The 19,849-nt window shown below is 34.6% G+C and overlaps 1 protein-coding gene across 4 annotated transcripts in view; it reads left to right on the top strand.

The window, feature by feature from the left end:
* The window catches only part of LOC105494093 (RPGRIP1 like), a 114,992-nt gene that overhangs the window by 32,512 nt on the left and 62,631 nt on the right, over positions 1–19,849 (top strand). For all 4 annotated transcript variants that reach the window (XM_071084536.1, XM_011762198.3, XM_071084537.1 and 1 more), the window contains 4 exons: positions 352–495; positions 11,056–11,161; positions 13,156–13,302; positions 14,589–14,662. In XM_071084536.1, coding sequence (XP_070940637.1) covers positions 352–495; positions 11,056–11,161; positions 13,156–13,302; positions 14,589–14,662 — 471 coding nt within the window. The remainder of the gene's footprint in view (positions 1–351; positions 496–11,055; positions 11,162–13,155; positions 13,303–14,588; positions 14,663–19,849) is intronic.

The following is a 19,849-nucleotide window of genomic DNA, read 5'->3' as shown; positions in this document are numbered from 1 at the left end:
ATAGGCAGATGTGCATATATGAAAGAACAAAGGCTTATAAATATTCTGAAGACCAGATTGTGGCATACATAGTAGGTGTACTGCACAATAAATACTTACTTAATTGAATCAAAGCAAAGTCCAATCCATTGCCTAGGACCTTATCATAAAAAGCAGTATCTTGCATTGTTCTATATGTATTTCCAAATCATCACATTTAATCTGCTGCTATTTCACTGTGTGCAGAGGCACTTAAGCTAAATTTTTTAACTTCTGCTTGCTCTTTTTCATGAAGAACTTTCTTTGCACTGATCTTAACTGCTGAAAATTTTTCCTCAAACTACAAGTTCTTACAAAGGCCATTTATTTCAGGGAAAATGTTATTCAGTCACAAAGAGACCAGATAGAGGAGTTAGAGCACTTGGCTGAGATCCTGAAAACTCAGTTGAGGAGAAAAGAAAATGAAATTGAGTTATCTCTTCTTCAGCTTCGAGAACAGCAAGCTACAGATCAAAGGTATGTTAAAACAGAAATATCACTTGGATAAGGTCAAAATTAGTTTAAAATACTTTATCATGTGCCATAAAAGGATAAGTTTATCTAGTCTGTTTAAAAATCATGTTTCTACTTAACATTCTTCATATAAACCTATGCTCGACCTACCAACTGCTGTCAAGAGCTCTAGTCTAAGGACAGTTTTCCCTAACCTGCTGTGCTTTTAAGCAGCTTCTGATGGGTGGAAATCACCCTCATCTTGTTTTCTCTGTTCATTTACCCCATTTGCCAAGATTGCAGGAAGTTCTGATACCATTATATTATAACTACTGAGAGAAGTATAGGTGACAAGCACTCAGCTGTTGGCATACCTTGTACATTAAGTCCAGCATTAGTTTTTTCAACCTTAAAAGATGGTAATTCCATAATATGCTACCAGTTTGTAATCCTAAAAAGATCCCTAATATTCCAAGTTTGGATTGCAATCTGTTGGCTGTGATAAGATGACAGTAGGACCTGTAGATAGTATCCTTGCTGCCTTTTCATCTATGACATTAAAAAACATTTTTTAAATAATTTCCAACTTTTAAGTTCAGGGGTACGTGTATAGGATGTGCAGATTTGTTAGGTAAATATGTGCCATGGTGGTTTGCTGCACAGATAATCCCGTCACCCAGATATTAAGCCCAGCTTCCACTAGCTATTCTTCCTGATGCTTTCCCTCCTCCCACCCCTCACCCTCTGACAGGCCCCAGTGTGTGTTATTACCCTGACCTTGTGTGTCCATCTGTTCTCATCATTTAGCTCTCAGTTAAAGTGAGAACATGCAGTGTTTGGTTTTCTATTTCTGCATTAGTTTGTGAAGGATAATGGCCTCCGGCTCCATCCATGTCCCTGCAAAGGCCATGATCTCATTCTTTTTTATGGCTGCATAGTATTCCATGGTATATATGTACCACATTATCTTTATCTAGCCTATCATTGGTGTGCATTTAGGTCAATTTCATATCTTTGCTATTGTGACTGGTACTGCAGTGAGCGTACCTGTGCATGTGTCTTTATAATAGAACAATTTTTATTCCTTTGGGTGTATACCCAGTAATGGGATTTCTTCATCAAATGGTATTTCTGCCTATAGTTCTTTGAGGAATGGCCACACAGTCTTACACAGTGGTTGAACCAAATTACACTCCCACCAACAGTGTAAAAGCATTCCTTTTTCTCCATAACCTTACCAGCATCTATTGTTTTTTGACCTGCCATTCTGACTGGTGTGAGATGGCATCTCATTGTGGATTTGACTTGCATTTCTCTAATGATCAGTGATGTTGAGCTTTTTTTTTTTAAATATGTTTTTTGGCCACATGATGTCTTCTTTTGAGAAGTCTGTTCATGTCCTTTGCCCACTTTGTAATGGGGTTGTTTGACTTTTTTTTCTTGTAAATTTGCTTAAGTTCCTTCGAGATGCTGGATATTAGACCTTTGTCAGATGGATAGATTGCAGAAATTTTCTCCCATTCTGTAGGTTGTCTGTTTACTCTGTTCATAGTTTCTTTTGCCGTGCAGAAACTCTTTAGTTTAATCAGATCCCATTTGTCAATTTTGCTTTTGTTGCAGTTGCTTTGGCATCTTTGTTGTGAAATCTTTGCCCATGCCTATATCCTGAATGTTATCACCTATGTTTTCTTCTAGGGTTTTTGTACTTTCGGGTTTTACATTTAAGTCCTTAAATCCATCTTGAGTTGATTTTTGTATAAGATGTAAGAAAGGGGCCCATTTTCAGTTTTCTGCATATGGCTAGCCAGTTCTCCCAGCACCATTTATTAAATACGGATTGCTTGTTTTTGTCATCTCTGACATTTTATAATGTACGATACTTTATTTCCAATCCTCTTTTGCCATTTTTTGGTTCCTAGTACCTGATCATTCATTTTCTGCTTTGACATTGTGCTTTCAACAATACTTTATCTTTTTAACATATTCTTTCTTGAATTATGTTTTCCCTTTATGGATTCTTTTCGTTTCTTTTTTTTTTTTAACTAAGTATACCCAAAAGGTAGAGAATAGTATATTGAACCCCTACATACACATCGCTCAGCTTTAACAACTATCAGCATCTTGCCAATCTTGTTCATCTGTCCCCTCACATTTATTTTCCTAACTATCCCCAGCCAGATATCATGTCACCTCACTCATAGATACTCAACCTCTATTTCTGTCTGAAAAGGAATTTTTCAAAAACGTACCTACCATGCCATTATCACCCCTAATAAAAATCACAGTAGTTCTTTGATATTGTCTAATAACTAGTTTATATTCAAACTTCTGTGAAGATGTCTTTCTACCGTTCATTTGAATTGGAATCCAAATAAGGTCTACACATAGCATTTGGTTATTATGTCTCTTTTATTTCTCTGGATTTTTTTTTTAAACCAGACCTAGTTACTCTATTTATTTTTCTCCTTTCCAACAAGTTTGATATCATACTTGTATGGCTAGGTTCTTATTAGAAAAACCAAGTAAGATTTTCTAGCTTTTCATTTCAGATTCAGAGTTTTTTCATCTTTTAACAAACTAAACGTATGTAGTAATATATGAGGAAGCTAAGAAAGGATGCTTTATATCAGACTTGTTAAAAAGAAGTGGACTAAAAATATATAAAAAGCTTTATATTTCATAGATTTATCAGATTAGTGTTACCTCTAAAAATTCTATTCCTAAAAAACTGTGTGCAAAATTAAATTATATGAGCAATCCTATATGTCTAGTGATGTTATATACCTTTCTAAGTACAAGGCAAAAGAAACATGAATATTTTTGAGAATCATATTTAAATTAGGGGATGTAATTTGAACTCTGGCTAAAGCATAAGCTTGAATACCTACGAGCTATTCATATTTCTGTAGGAAGAAGATTTAGATTTGGCCTACTTTAAAAACCAAGAATGGTTCCTTGTGAGAAGCAGTGCTAAAGGACCAGACCTCAACACTGAATATGGTGATCTTAGTAAATGCCAACAGCCATGTTTAAGACACGGTCTGAATATAAAAATTCACATAGGGGCCAAGCTCAAGTTTGGGTCAGTCCACATCTTTACTCAACCACTGAGTACAAGGTTGTCAAGGATTGCTTTCCCTGTTACATTTCTCAAGTTCATATAGGGTAAGGTGGACACTGTGTTGGCCATTCCCTTTTCCAAAGGGATGTGATCATTTAGGAGCTGGTGTTAACTGAAAGGGAAATCCAAAAGTCCTTCAATCCTAAAACTAGAACAACAGAAGAAATAGAGTGATAGACAAGGATACATACTTTCCTACTATAAATATTACCAACAAGAGACACCAACATATACACATAGAAGAGGTAAGTCCCTTCTTAGGGGGCTATATTATTTACTCTGTAGCGGTCTATTTTTGTCACATCAAGAATTAAAAGCAGAGACAAAATGAGTATTACTGGCAAAGGAACTTTTATTGCAGAGACCAGAGAAATAAATCAGTGTGTCACCTACCTCACTGATTTTATAAAATTGAAAATTTACATGTTATTTGATTAGAAGGAAAGATACCTATAGAGAATAGCATATTGTTGCTTGAAATACAGTTGTTGAAACTGAGGAAATAGCTTAAAATAAGGATCTTCAATGCCTTTTTTACATGTTTACACATAGCTTATAATTTTATATGTAACAGCAATTTTTTTGAGACTAATGGAAAACTTGAAAAAAACGTTAGGGAGAATATAAAACTTGGTATAATTTACTGTAGAGAAAAATCACAAAATGGGAAACATGTTTAAACTTTTCTTTCACAGATGCATTATTTCAGATTTGAAATTCTAGAAGCCTGATCTGGATGTTGGACTCCTTGTTCTCAAACATGAACCTAACGTAGTTGTAATCTTCAGAGTGGCAGCGCTTGATATTTATGGCAAAGAGCCTTTTCATAGAATATTACAGAAACTCTTCATAGTATGTGTTTAATAGACCAGTTTGGTTTGGCATCAGCTTGACATAAACTTTTGGTTATCCAAAGCCCTTAATTGCTTTGAAGTCAAAGCCCAGTGCTGCTCTTTTTTATTAAAATCATGTTTTTTCCTGTTGTTGTGGTCTATTTTGGAATACTGAGTTGTGATTTTTGCATATGTTCTACATAATGCCTCATTAGCAAAAAATCTTGTATCATTTACAAGTAGCCTGAATGTCTGTGTTGTTTTGAAGAAAAATCCATATTAAATTTAAACAATATAAAAATGCACATTTTCTGCTTATTAAAAAGGCCGTCTTAAATTAAATTCAAAGCAGTAACCAGTGAACATATGTACATGAACATTAAAATCAGAATGATTTTACCATTTATTGACCTTTTTCAACTCCAAAAATATTTATACTCTTACAAATGTGTAACTAGTTTGTACTAAGTGTTTTTTTTAAATAAATGTTAGGGTGTTTACCTTCTTAATTAGAAATCATGTAACTGCCATAATGTCCCAGTGGAGGAAATTTAACCCATAAGTATTTCAGACACTCTGACTTGCCTTTTTCCCTTTGGCGGACAGCCGACTGTCAAATCTCGCAACAGAGAGGCCTTTCGCACCATGCATTATAAGAAACAGTTTGGCTTTAAGGGCCCACTCTTTCCCCTGTGCACAGATACAAGATTACTTTCTAGCACTCTAAGTTATTCCCAACTTTTCATTTTGAAAAATTGCATACCTTCAGAAAAGTGGAAAGAATAGTTGAGGGAGCACTCACATAACCTTTCATCCGTTAGCATACTTTTTGAATGGTACAACAAGCCTATTATTGCACTCAGCCTGCTCTTGTTTAAGTCTTCTTTCACTCAGCCTCTTTTCTTCTCTCAACATCTCTCATCTCCTCTTCTCTCCTATTTCTCCTTCTCCCTCTCTCTCTCTCTCCTCTTCACTCATTCCTCACTTCCCTTCTCTTCACCTCTCTCCCTTCCTTACTCCCGTTAGGTACATATATCACTTCACCCTCTGTACAGTTACAAGTAAGTATCTTCTAGGAACAAGGACATCCTCCTATATAACCACAATACAGCTATCACATTCAGTACACTTAACAATGAATGAAACAGCCGCAGCATCTAATGTACAGTCCATATCCAAATTTTCCCAATTGTCCCAATAATATCTTTTGCAGCTTGGTCTTTTTGTAATAGCCATTTTTGTTTTGTTTTGATCTTGGATCCACTCGAGGGTCACGTGTTGTTGCATTCAGTTATCATGTCTTTTAAGTATCCTTTATTCTCTAATGGTCCTCCACTCTTTTATAGCCCATTGACAGTCATATGCAGAATGTCCCTCACTTTGGATTTGCCTGATTGCCCAGCCCCCTAATTTAAAGGGCACATCTGGTTTTCTGATGGGTTACTGGGAGCAGGGATAGCCATGCAGACCTTATTACACAGGGGAGTGATCTGTCATTTTTTAAAATATATTCACCATGCTCTGACTGTTATTTTGAACAGCTTAGAGTTCACTCAATGAAAATTTTCACACTCAAATACCATTTCTTTTATCCTCGTATTTTTATTATTAATATTATCTAAGATATTTCCTTGATAGTGACTTAACAGACCCTCCTGCCACTTTATATAAACCACAGAAATTGTCACAGCTAATAGTTACTAGTATGTGAGTGTATGCATGATAGTGGAGGGAAAGTTAAAAACTTAGGAAGATCTTAAAGGAAAAAACTTAGAAGCGTGGGAAGAATTTAACTCTTAGAGCAAGATTTGAGTGTTGTCTTCATCACTTACGGTCTCTGGCCAAATTCTTTACTTCTGGGAGCCTCAGTTAACCACCTGAACTGTAAAATGATTAGATTGAAATGGGTAAATGGTTTCCTGCCTTTAAACAACAGCTATTTTTCTCTCTAGGGACCTTGTATTCAGAAAGATTTGGCCTACTAAATTAACTGTATTCATCAAAGACCTGTATCATGCCAATCACTCCTTCTGCTAATTGTTAAATAATCTGTGTTATGACGCTGGATTGGCATAATTCTATAAAAAATGAAAACAACACAAAACCATTAGTTCACTTTTGCAACTTCATTGCCAGTAAATCTACATTTCTTATTGGGCTTTTTGAAATATTGACTGTAAGGTTCAGATTCCTGCCAGGTGTGGTGACATATGCCTATAGTCCCAGCTACTCCAGAGGCTGAGGCAGGAGAATCGCTTGAACCGGGAGGCAGAGGGTGCAGTGAGCCGAGACTGTGACACTGCACTCCAGCCCCGGTGACAGAGTGAGGCTCCGTCTAAAAAAAAAAGGAAAAAAAAAAAATCTGATTCCCATTTCTTTTACTGTAAATCTCAAGTTGGAATCCATTAAACTTGATCGTAAAAATGGTCCGTATAAGAAGATGAGCCAGGATTTGAGTTCTTCCTGTCCCCAACCAGCCTTTGGGAGTGCCCTTCCACTGAGTGTGATTTTATGCATGTAGAGAGCCGACAAAACTGTCCCCTCCATTCCTGTGGGTGGTAAGAGTAAGAAAATACTAAGTTCTGATTTATGGTTTGACCCAACACCACAGGAAAGTAATGATTCAGAGGCAGGTAAACATACACAGACAGTGGTTTTCCTTTGAGCATTCTTAAATCAGAGAGCACTGTTTTCACCTGTGAAGTCAAGTAGCAATTTTGAGCAAAATAATTATCTTTCAAATAGACTTTGCTCAGCTATTTCAGTGAAGCTTATTCTATTCGGCTTACTAGCAGCCTTCTGTAGCCCTAGTCCTAGGGGGTAGCCTTGCTGGTGATTGTTATCTGTGTATCCCTAATAAAAACTATGAATGACCTACATTTCCTTCAACAATACAGCTACAGAATGTCTGCCACTGTTTGAAAAGAAAATCTAGAGCGCTTTTTTTAACCCTAAGGTTGTTTTCAACCTTATGCCCAAAATTTGGGCAGCCTGTAACTATTACTCAAAAACAGTCTGTCCATTCTATCTCATAAATATTTGACCTAACTACTTCCCAGAATCTCATAGCCTAGCTTCTGTGTTTTAAAGCCTTCTCTTCTAAATGACGTTAAATACTATGACATTTTTATCTCAAAACTTCAAGAAGCATTTTTTAGCTTTCATAATACGGTAGCAAGGAATGAAATGTTGGCAAAGGGTAGGGGAGGGGAGTTGAATGCCTGGGGAATAAAGTATATGAAACTTTCACTGGAGCAAAGATTTTTGCTTCTTAAGCTTTCATATCAGACTATACATTACATAGCTCCGCTGAAAGTTTTTACTTCTCCAGTGTATCTGAGGTTTTAGGTTTCTGGATTTATTATGGCACCCAGTAGCAAAGCTGGAGTCAAGTGTTTTCAAGGCTTCCATTAGAAATTCCTTTTTCAGAGTTTATTGCTTGACTGTTTCAAATTATATGAGAGAAACTTGGCACACAGGTTGTTGAGCTGGATTACTTTTTTTTTTACATAAAATCTAATTTATTTCAGTTTGTTTTTAATCTAGAGATGGGCCAACAACTCTTCTCATAGTTTTAAAAGATTTGATCATAATTCTAAATCATGGTTTTTTTTAAAAAAAAAAAAAAAGGAAAAAGAAAAGAAACTGCATTTTCCAACTTAATCATTCCTGGCTTTTTCAAAATCCTTGATGAAAATTTTGAGAAATTTATTTTTACAAAGCATTTAATTAGTATGCTTGATATCTGTTTGCAGATCATTTCACCATGTGTAATGCAGCATGTATGATTTGGTACATGACTGTCAGAGTTCATCTGAATGTCTGAATGTTTTTACCATGCATTATTCTTTCTGTCAGAATGTCTTCATCCTGAAGATTTGGTATTCCTGTTGTAGTGTGCAGAAGAGGGCAAAAAAGTATTGTGTGGAGGTCACTTAAAATATTACTCATAAAATTAGCCCTAAGTCTGTTCTTCAAAGACCAACCTGAGGCCTTCCTCCACAAACACAGAGGTCTAGGACTGGTCACTTAGCTATGCACCCTAGCTCCATCTTGCCTACAGCATCCTTCTCACATTTCTGGTCATCTTTTTGTGTCATCTCCCTCCCTGTTTCTGTCTTACTTCCCCCCATTATTCTTGTACCATATTTCATTTATATAAAAACGTTTATTTGATTGTCGGGTTTGAGGTAATTTTTATTGCACATCTTCTTAAAGGCTAGACCACATTTATCACATTGCTGATTTGAACTTTCATGTTATCACTGACCTAGCACTTTTAGTTTAACAGATTATCCTCTTCTCATTGTTACATGAAAAAAATATAAAGTCATAATAATAAAGCCCCTAAAACTGATACATCAAAGTAATTATTAAAGACTTACAAGTTTAGCATTGTCCCTGGAAAGATGTACTCTGCAGCAAACTGACTTTTTATTTAAAGTACAACATTATTATACCACATTGTTACTTAAGGTATTGTTTAAAGTACATTACTGCTATTTTCTAAATACTACGTAAGTTGTATATATGCCCACCTGTTGGGCATTACCAGTTTAAAATGCCCTGTCGCTGTTTTTGGCAGTATTTTGAAAAGTTTAAACTCCAAGGAGTTTAGGAAAATATTCAGGAAAGCACCCACCAATTAAACCACTGAAAGGTTTTGATATATGCTTACTGGTTTTTGCCTTACAAAAAAAATTTAAAATTAAAACTGTTATTTCTGTCACCCTATGTGCTTGAATGGATTATAGAGATTTAATTCTGTGTTACTTTAATTAATGGTTATTATTCAAATGTATCTGAATCTTAAAAATATCAACATACTGCGGCGGGGCACAGTGGCTCACACCTGTAATCCCAGCACTTTGGGAGGCCGAGGCGGGTGGATTATGAGGTCAGGAGATCGAAACCATCCTGGCTAATACAGTGAAACCCTGTCTCTACTAAAAATGCAAAAAATCAGCTGGATGTGGTGGCACACGCCTGTAGTCCCTGCTACTCAGGAGGCTGAGGCAGGAGAATCGCTTGAAACAAGGAGGCGGAGGTTGCTGTGAGCTGAGATCGCGCCCCTATACTCCATCCTGGGCAGCCGAGCGAGACTCCATCTCAAAAAAAAAAAAAAATTATCATACTTTAAAACAAAAATAAAATATCAGAGACAACTGGAAGTATATGAAAAGATTTTAAATTATTTGAATCACATTCTGTCCTTACATATCAATAAATGTCATTCACTGCTGAGTGGTCAAACAAAGTAATGCTGGGGCAAATAAGTAAATTATATTTTGGCTTCTAAATATGAAAACAATAATATTTTCTTTAGACTTTAAGATATATTTTTCTCTTTGTATTATATATATTGTATTTTTAGTGACTAAAGGTAATAGTGAATAATAGTGAGTATATTGTTGAATATGTGCTCAGAACTACTAGATTACATGTTTTAGATATATAATTATTTTAACATTATGTTAAGACTGTACCCTGGGCAAGATTCGGATCCATGAACTTGTTTATCTTCTGTGTGAGGACAACTAACTGTCCGATGCCAAAATACAATGAACTTTCAAATATCAAAGAGGAAAATTAAGTATTTCAAGTCCTCAGCTGGTTTACAGATGTGTGAGCTTTGTAGTCCATTTTCTGGTTCCAGTAGGGCATTATGACAATTTTTCCAATATGTGTAAACTAGATAAGTTTTAAAAGTAAAGTCTCTTTAAATATTGAACTCTGATTTTAAATTTTTTACATTTATTTTTCCTAAAAGTGAACTCTGAAATGAAACTTCAAAATTAACAAAATATTTTTAAATATAAAATGTATTAAATTAAGGAACTTTTCTCCATCAAGAAAATAAATGCCTTTTGAAAACAGGTACTCATTTAGATCTATGATTAACCTTTAACTAGATCTTCCTGTTAAATTCTACATTTGCTTTAATCTCAGTAGGAAAAATACAAAATAGTATTGTAACATATAAGGTTTCTGTATACCCTGTGGACATCAAATGATCTCTTACAGCTAAAGGCACATCTGCAACATATTTAAATGCCAGCTTTGGGTATTATTAGTGTAAAATGCTAGGTCACTTTTTTTGCAAATATTTTAAAAAGTTTAAAACTCCAAGAGGAAACTCCAATAAATGGTAATCTTATGATGCCATTTGTATGGAGAGAGTTGTAGAAAGATGAATGGCTGTATTGCATATTTTTCATTTAGGGAAAAGTAGCATGATAGTCCTCCTTAAAATAAGTGTGAAGTTTGGTAATGGTATCATTGATGTACTAAAAACTATCGTGTTTTTGTGCCATCTTTCAGGATCCTATAAAATGATTTTAAATCCATGTTATCAATTGTAGAGGTAACATAGTCATGAAGTTTGGGGGACTCCCTTCAAACTTTGTGAGTTCGAGGTTATTAAAGTTCAGGAATGATTATTGGTTTGTTTTAAATAATTAATCTGTCCTGCATTTATAATAATCCAAAAACCTCATTGACTGATGTACAAGTATATAAATATTTTCTGTGTAGCATTAATTGAAAAATTGTGATTCCGCGATAGCTTTTCTTTCTTCTAACATGCATTTTTTACTTCTGTCTCTCTTTTTCTTAAACACAACTCTGAAGGTCAAATATTCGGGACAATGTAGAAATGATTAAGCTTCATAAACAGCTAGTGGAGAAAAGCAATGCTCTTTCAGCAATGGAAGGAAAATTTATTCAGCTTCAAGAGGTACAGTGATAATTTATTTCATTACGTTGTTACAGAGATGCAAAGGATTCAAAAGTAGTTTTCAAGTTGTTTTTTTAAACATCGAATGATCATAACACTAAAATGTAATTTTTAAAGATTGTTCTTTGTATTCACAAATGTGTATCCTTTCCCTTAATATATTGTTTATTATTTATAACTCAAGTACTAAAGAAATAATTAACTGCTTGGACTTTTTATAAATATCTGTGTCATCTTAAAATAATAAACATATTTATTATAAATCATCTACCAAGGAAATTTATTTTTAACTCCTTTTATCTGAATTTATTATGGACACATAGCACTGAAGTTTTGCTATATTTGCATATATCTTCAATTTTAAGCATTTATAAAATTATTGGCAATAGACCAAAGTGATGAATAGGTCAGTAATCATGTTCTGTTAAAACTTTCTTTGATTTGGATTTTTTTTCTTTTTTGGTCACTACCATTACCTCAAAATATTTGATTACTCTTAATGTCAACTATCAGTGTATTTATTTTAAACCTTAACCTTTCAGGTTGACAATACTTGGGGTTCTTTGTGTTTAACAAGGACTTGTTTTAACAAGGACTGTGACCCCACAGGAATATGCCATTTGAGGGCTTCTGTTTGTTGGCACTGCATAATTAACATAGGTTCTGGAATTAATGAACTCCAAGACATTCCAGTTGAACAGAATTTATGTGAAGTAATACTTTCTTTGAAGTCCCGAGACAAGGAGAGCAGTAGATTGATGCAAAGCAAAGGGTCATCTGAAGCCTAAATTCACTGTTGAATTCAATAGTTAAGTCTTTTTCAGCCATGCTCTGGGGATTTTGTTTTCCATCCTGCAGGAACCTCTTTAAATGCCAAGTGGTAATTACTTCCGCATAAATGTGAGAGTTTGTAAAAGAGGAGACTGATTAGAGAGTGAGAATGATAGTGCTATCTACAGATGTTAGAAGAAGGAAATTTTAAAAATCCCTATGGTTAAAAGCCATTTCCAAGATTAAGAATTAAGAAAGGAATTGAAAAATGATTTTACATCCTCTTATCACTTTGACAGTTCTGATTTCTATTTAACAGTGAACCCAGGTATTAGTTTAAATACCAACAATAATAGGTGTCTGCTGTGGTACAGGCAGCTCTTTTGGAAGCTGACATAGGGTAAAAAATTGAGAGGTTAAACCCAACAGCCTCAGTGAAGTGTGGAGCCTAGAAGAAAATGGCTGAAGATACTGTTCTATAATAATACCAAGATTAACGGAAATTGACCTGAATGGCTCAATAGCCATGTTTCATTTAAATGAGTGAAGAAAAACTTCAGTAGGACTTGAGAGATTTTAGTTAGCAGGTGAGGCAATGCATGTTATAGTTATATGGTCTCTATGAAAAGACTTTAATGTGATTACCTTTTTTATTTAAAAAAACTTATGTGACATTAAAGTATATAAAATTGAATTTACAGCATGGTCATAAATAGGCCGTTTTTTAAAAAGTAAGAAAAGTTCATAATTTTACTAAATTGGAAATTTTAACTTAATTGTATGCTAATTAAAAGCTAACTATCCAAGGCTATTTATACGATGTGGCGGCGAATCCTTTCATTTCAAATCTGTGGTCAGCATTTTTGACCCATGCTACAGCATTTTTAGACAGCACGTCCAACCAATGTAACCACAGCAAAAAGAAGAAAAAAGTTATTGTTAATATTTACTTGCTGGTCACCATCTATAAGTCAAAAACTAGAGGAAAATAAAATATGTGACTCTATGCTAACATAACCTTGTACTTTCTTCCTCATGTCACACACATGTTCAGAGTGTCTCCTACGGATAAGTAGCACCATACACATCATTTGTTATGTAAAAAAATAATCTGTATAAGGTGAACTTCAGGAGTAAATTCACTTATAGAATTATAATCATTTAGTCAAATGATTAGTCATAACCAAAAATAATGTTTAAAAGATGTTCTTTTTATCTTTTAGAAGCAAAGAACTCTCAGAATCAGCCACGATGCTTTGATGGCGAATGGGGATGAGTTAAACATGCAACTTAAAGAGCAGCATTTAAAATGCTGCAGTCTTGAGAAACAGTTACATTCTATGAAGTTTTCTGAAAGAAGAATAGAAGAGGTAAGCTCCCAAAGAGTTTAGCCATCTGTTGCATTACAACTTCTTGGTAACTGTTTTGAAAAACTAAAATAGAGACATTTCAAAATTTTACTTATTTAAAATTATGAGCTATATACATGGTATTTTGAGCACAGTAAAATATAGTAGTTAGTATATGAATGGCAAATCAGTGTTTAACTGTATTGCAAATGTGGCAAGATCCACTGTTTACCCAAAGGATTAAAGATCCTTGGGTAAAATGAAACCAGCATTTTGAAACTGATACCAGATTACCTATGGAACTTAATTTTCTCAACCATAACAGCTTATTAATCGTTTGAGATACTAAGACAAAATAACAGGACTATATCTGTTTCCGAGGAGATGGCTGTTGTATTCTGCATTATCAGTAATTTTATGAAATTATCTAATTTTTTTTAGGGAGTTGTTTGAAAACTCGTCTTCCTATTATCGTAGTATTTTCTGTAGCCTGTTAAGTTTGTTCCCAGGGAGAATGGAAGAGAAATAAGATGCCTGCATTCTATTCTGATCTTGGGAGAATCCTTTACTGTCTCATACTAGCATCAAAAGAGAATTTTGAAAATGGAAGTAAAGTTTAAGAGTACTCTGATCCACAGGGAAAAGTTGTGACTGCAAAATATACTTATGAATAAAACTTAAAAATAAATGCTAGAGTACGGAAATCTACATTTTAGTCATAGAGATGTAATTATTACTCCATTTATTTCTGAAAATACTATTCATGGGCTAAAATAGTATATAACTTTGTTTATTCATTTATTCACAAAATGTGTTAGTGGCTATTTATAAATTTCAGATAATGTGAGAAATTGTATCTTCAGAGTAAATTGTGATTAACAACACAGTTGAACCATGAACCTAAAAAGAATTTAATCCTTTTAATTTTTTATGGGCCAATTGTAAATTAATACAAAATGAATATAATGACAGAAGTTATCATGGTGAAAAGTAAAAAATATTATGTTTCCCGGGACTTAGCAAGCTCTTAACATATTCTTTACTGACTTCTGGCACATGTTGCATAAAGCACTGTGTACGTTTCTACTAAATTAAAACAGGAATGTTAATTTCATGTTTATTTAACAACTTAGAATCAGTGCTGAATTAAATGCAGACAATATAAGTGGTCTGGTTAGCAGCTACCATTTAGCAATCGAGATTAAAACATGTTAACCTCTTCTCATATAGAGTTTTTTATGTTTTTTTTTACCCCCAAGTAGTTTTATGTAATATTTACTTAACATGTAATTTTATTTTCATTTTAGCTGCAGGATAGAATTAATGATTTAGAAAAGGAACGGGAACTTTTAAAGGAAAACTATGATAAACTTTATGACAGGTAAATCATGATTCCATGTGTTCTTTCATTGTCTTGTTTGAGCTCTTTTATATGAAAGCATTTGCTGTTGTCAGACTAGATCATGTTGATCAAAGAATTAGCAACAAATGATAGCAAGAAATATACAAACTTTATAAAGGAAATACAAGCTTTTTAAAGACATTGGTAATAAGTTGTTTAACCTGAGCAGTAGCCTATTACTACTAAGAAAACCATATCACTTTGTTGCCAGTAAACTGCTATCAATTATTGAACACTAACTATAAACTAACAGACAGCATGCTAGATACTCTACATTTATTGTTATAAATTGTTCACAGCACCTTGAAATGTGTGTATTATAAATTCCCATTTTGCAAACAAGGAAGATAAAGCAATTTAAGTAACATTAAGAGGCACTTCCTACCTCTTTTTTTCAAGACAGTGTCTCAGTCATGCAAGCTGGAGTGCAGTGGCACAATCATGGCTCACTGCAGCCTCAACTTCCAGGGCTCAAACAATCCTCCCACCTCAGCTGCCTGAGTAACTGGGACCACAGGCACATGCCCCCATGTCAGACTAATTTTTTAAATTTTTTGCTAGTGACAAATTCTTTCTATGTTGCTCAGGGTGATCTTGAACTCCTGGGCTCAAGTGATCCTCCTGCCTCAGCCTCCCAAAGTGCTGAGATTACAGGGGTGAGCCGCTGTGCCCAGCCCATACCTTTTAAATGTATAAAGTAATAGAGCTTGTATTTGAACCTCTTTTGGTCTCTTTCCTAGACTCCCCAGCTTATTAACTGAGAGTTATTCTGTTAGGGAAAAACAAAGGTGTTCACTTACAGTTGTCTCTGTTCCTTATAAAGAGAAACACAAGCATCTGTATCTCAAGGTACATTTTAAAGGGCTGCTTCAATTTTGTTTCTTAATCTACTTCATAATTATGGTATTTTAGAAATTAGTCCTTTCTGGTAATATTAGAAACAAAATCATAGTCCACATCTAAATTTGGTTAAGTGATACAGATCTCTCTCTCTCTCTCTCTCTGTGTGTGTGTGTGTGTGTGTGTGTGTGTGTTTGTAATTTTAAGTATTTTTAGTATATGATACTGATAAATGATAAATACAGGTTTACATGAAAGCAAATGTAATATATACTTAAATACATATGTTATAGCTGATATTCAACAGCTACTTCTACTGGTCATGTGCTGAAACCTCAGAAAATAACCATTTGAGCTACAAGTGCATCTGTGCATCTTTAACTTTTTAGCTCTTTGTCTTATTTTTAATAAATTAAATTTACATTTTGTAAATTAAACAAATTATACCCAAGGAGTGTGGGGATAGGTTTTTATTTTGATTTACTTCGGGAAAGTTACGTAAATTAACGTAGGCATTATTTCAGTAGTTTGTATCATCTATGTTATTTACCTACTTGTGGGGACTACCTTTGTACAGTGACTCACTATATTAAGGGTTACCAACAGTAGGTTCAGACACCAGTTAAAATCATACGTGTGTTTGAAAAGTTTAAATGTCAGTATACAAATTGCACAGCCCCCATTAGAGAAGATATCATCTCTCTTTTATAAATGAGGAAATTGGGATTCCAGAAAAATTAAGACTTGTGCAGAGTCACACAGCATTGCTGAGACTGTAGTTTAGAACGAAAACCCAGATTTTTTTTACTCTAAAACTTGAATTCTTTTTTTGTTATGCTTCACTATCTCTCTGATTTTAATTGCATTGGCAAATTGTATATGTGGAAGGGAAACATTCATGGAATAACAGAACTGTTATAAATCCAGAAATTCTTACTGATTTACATGTATCTTCAGTATCTTGTAATTTCAAATAATTTTACATAGTCCAAATAGAAGAAAATAGTGCCATATGGCCATTACTTCCAAATTTTGTACTTCTCCCCAGTTTGAAAATTTACTGAACATACTTACTTGGAATAAAAAAAAATCAAACTTAGCTGGGAATAATGTATAGATGAAACTTTGAGAAAGTCATGTTTTTCTCATATTTACTTTCCCACCATAAAACTTTATCTTTCCATATTAGAAGATGATCTAAGAGTATAAATTTGAAGCATTTTTTTTTCAATGTTTTATGCTTGCGCTAACATTTTTTTCCTGTCACACTAAAAGCAGACTTCATTATGCTGCTCACACGTGAAGTTTATGTGAGATATATGCAAGTAAATGTGTGTAATGAGTGTCAAAACATTTAATGTCAAAAGAAGAATTAATGTCGCATAAGCACAAAAAAAACCCAGCAAACACACATAATAGTCGACAGAACTACAGAATTCTCTAATACAGTGTTTTTGAAATATATGATACATTTTAGAAATATAGTTGGGGAAATTCGACAAAAGTCGACATTGTCTCTGAGATTTTTTACAGCTCTTTTGTTTCATGACACTGTTATTCATTATTGCCAACAACTAATGTTCATCAAAAACTACACATACTCCCTGTTTGCTTAGTCATAACGATAACATGTTTTTAAAAGGACAGCATTTGTTTGTTATTCAAAATTGACTAGTTTTCAGGAGAAAAATATGATTTGCAGATTGCATTCTCATCTTCCTTTTTCAAATGAAATTTTGAATGTGTTTATTACTTGACATATGACATATTAGAGAATCATCTGGGAAGATAAAACCCTCATGTTACTTTTTAGTATGAGCCTTTTTTAATATGCCAAAACACTTTTGATACACTGCCAAGAAATAAGTATAATTTTAAGAAATGTTCAATTTAAAAGTTCAGAATACATTTTTGGCAATCACATCTTTCTCTCGGGTCAGAGAGAAGCTCTATACTGTGGTATGTAATACAGTATTATATAATTATGCTATAATTTGGTAATGCTGTGCTTCACTTTTGAAGTTAGTTAGTGTTGGGGCCATGTAACTGATAAATGCAATGGTTCCTAAACTATAATGTATGCGAATAACCTGGAAAATTTTTTAAAATGTAGGTTTCACCACCTCTTCAGAGCTTCTTTGCCTATCCATCTGCACCCTTCCCTCTGCCCTGATGCCATCCAGCTCTGATTCAGTTAATTTGAGACTGGGTCTAAAAAAATCTGTTGAATGTGATTTTGAGGTATTAACTTCTTGAGAGACCCTAATATGTCTATTTTAAAAAGGTATTCATCTAGTTTTTAAGATGATATTAACCTTTTTAAGAATTGGGTGGATCAAGTTTTTATGATGTGATAGTCATCTACTTCTCAAAATGTAAAAGAGCACTGCTAACACCCATAGATGCTCTGTGTTCTGTTTCCATAAAGTGAGCATCTGTGCCCTGTAACCTTCTAGAAACCATAAAATCTCATGTGATCAAATGTGAGCAGCTTATGCTTCCCAGAAATCAAACTCCAAGTATATTTGGGGCATCATCTTCTTTCAGTAAGTGAAATATCCTGATGTGAATATGAATTTAATTTTCATTGGGCCCTAAATAAAGTACGTGTGACTTAAAAAAAAAAAAAAGAGAGAGAGAGAGACAGGATCTTGCTCTGTTGTCCAGGCTGGAGGGCAGTGGCGCAATCATAGCTCACTGCAGTCTCGACCTCCTGGACTCAAGCAATCCTCCCACCTCAGCCTCCCAAGTAGCTAGGACTACAGGCATGTGCCACCACACCTGTCTAATTTTTAATTTTATTATTATTTTTTAATTCTTTTTTTGAGACAGAATCTCGCCCTGTCACCCAGGCTGGAGTGTAGTGGCATGGTCTTGGCTCACTGCAACCCCTGCCTCCCGGGTTCAAGCGATTCTCCTGCCTCAGCCTCCTGAGTAGCTGGAATTACAGGTGTATGCCACCACACCTGCCTAATTTTTGTATTTTTAGTAGAGATGGGGTTTCACCATGTTAGCCAGGCTGGTCTCGAACTCCTGACCTCAAGTGATCCATCCACCTCGGCCTTCCAAACTGCTGGGATTACAGGCATGAGCCACCACACTCAGCCTTTAATTTTATTTTTTATAGAGGTGGGATCTCTCTATGTTTCCTAGGCTGGTCTTGAACTCCTGGGCTCAAGCCATCCTCCTGCCTCAGCCTCCCAAAGCATTGGGGTTACAGGCATGAGCCACCGTACCTGGCCACTATGGATTTCTTTATGGATGATTTAGAGTTTGTTCTTTCCTACCTCTCACATTAGGATGCCCTTGAACATTGAACAAATGGAATTTCTTCTGTAAGAGGAAAGATCTTAGGAAGCAGATGAACTCTTTGGCTTTATTTAGATCTTTATCATGTTTTTGATCAAGGGTATGTATTTACAGTATGCTGACCCATGTCTGCCGGTGGACATGCCGTTGACCACAAGCAGCAACGGGCATTCCACTGCAGGCTGACATTTGATCAGTCCTGCAACATCACATAACAGTGAAATGTGTACAAAGACTAACTATGATCCTACTTCAGTTTTCACTATAGGCAATATACAAAAACATTTTCATGAATAAAAAGTTCTCAAAGACTGTTCTCATACTTAGATTTAATCATGTACACAGCCCTTACGAAGAAAATGGAGCCAGATGTGGTTCACCATTTATAGTTACACAGATGGCTCTAAGCATAGAGGAATACAGTAAATTCAAAAGGAATTCCTCATGAAACTCCAGTGGAATGTAATCCTAAATTTAGAGGGAAGATAGCAGTGGACTAAATTCAGATTGACTTATGCTGATTTACACTAGTATTTTGTGGGTTTGGAAAACCCAGGCTGCTAAATTGTTCTTAATTTAAACACATACAGCTTCTGATGTTTCTGCCAGATTAGCTGTTGGTGATCTTTTCGCTGGTACTAATGCTATTGGAACACTACTGTTTCTAATTTTTGGCATCTGATATAATGTATAGTTGTGCCTATTTCATCATGCTAATTTTTTTTCCGGGTGGTACATGTTTTTAATAAAATAAGACACATGCATATACATACACATACACACACACACACACACACGCACATATATATATACACACACATAGATGTACTCACGTTCATGCATATATATGGATGTGTTTGATATATACAATTTGGCCATACATGGAAATTATATTTGTTCTTTATTTTAAAAACAAACATAAAAAGAAAAATTATTTAGTATTTAAAATGCATATTTTATTTGGATTTCATTTAAGTCTAGGTCATTGTACCTTTGATAAAATCAACTTAAATAATT

Source organism: Macaca nemestrina, chromosome 18, assembly GCF_043159975.1.
Source record: "Macaca nemestrina isolate mMacNem1 chromosome 18, mMacNem.hap1, whole genome shotgun sequence".
Classification (NCBI taxonomy): Eukaryota; Metazoa; Chordata; class Mammalia; order Primates; family Cercopithecidae; genus Macaca; species Macaca nemestrina.
This window is presented reverse-complemented; position numbering and strand designations above follow the sequence as displayed.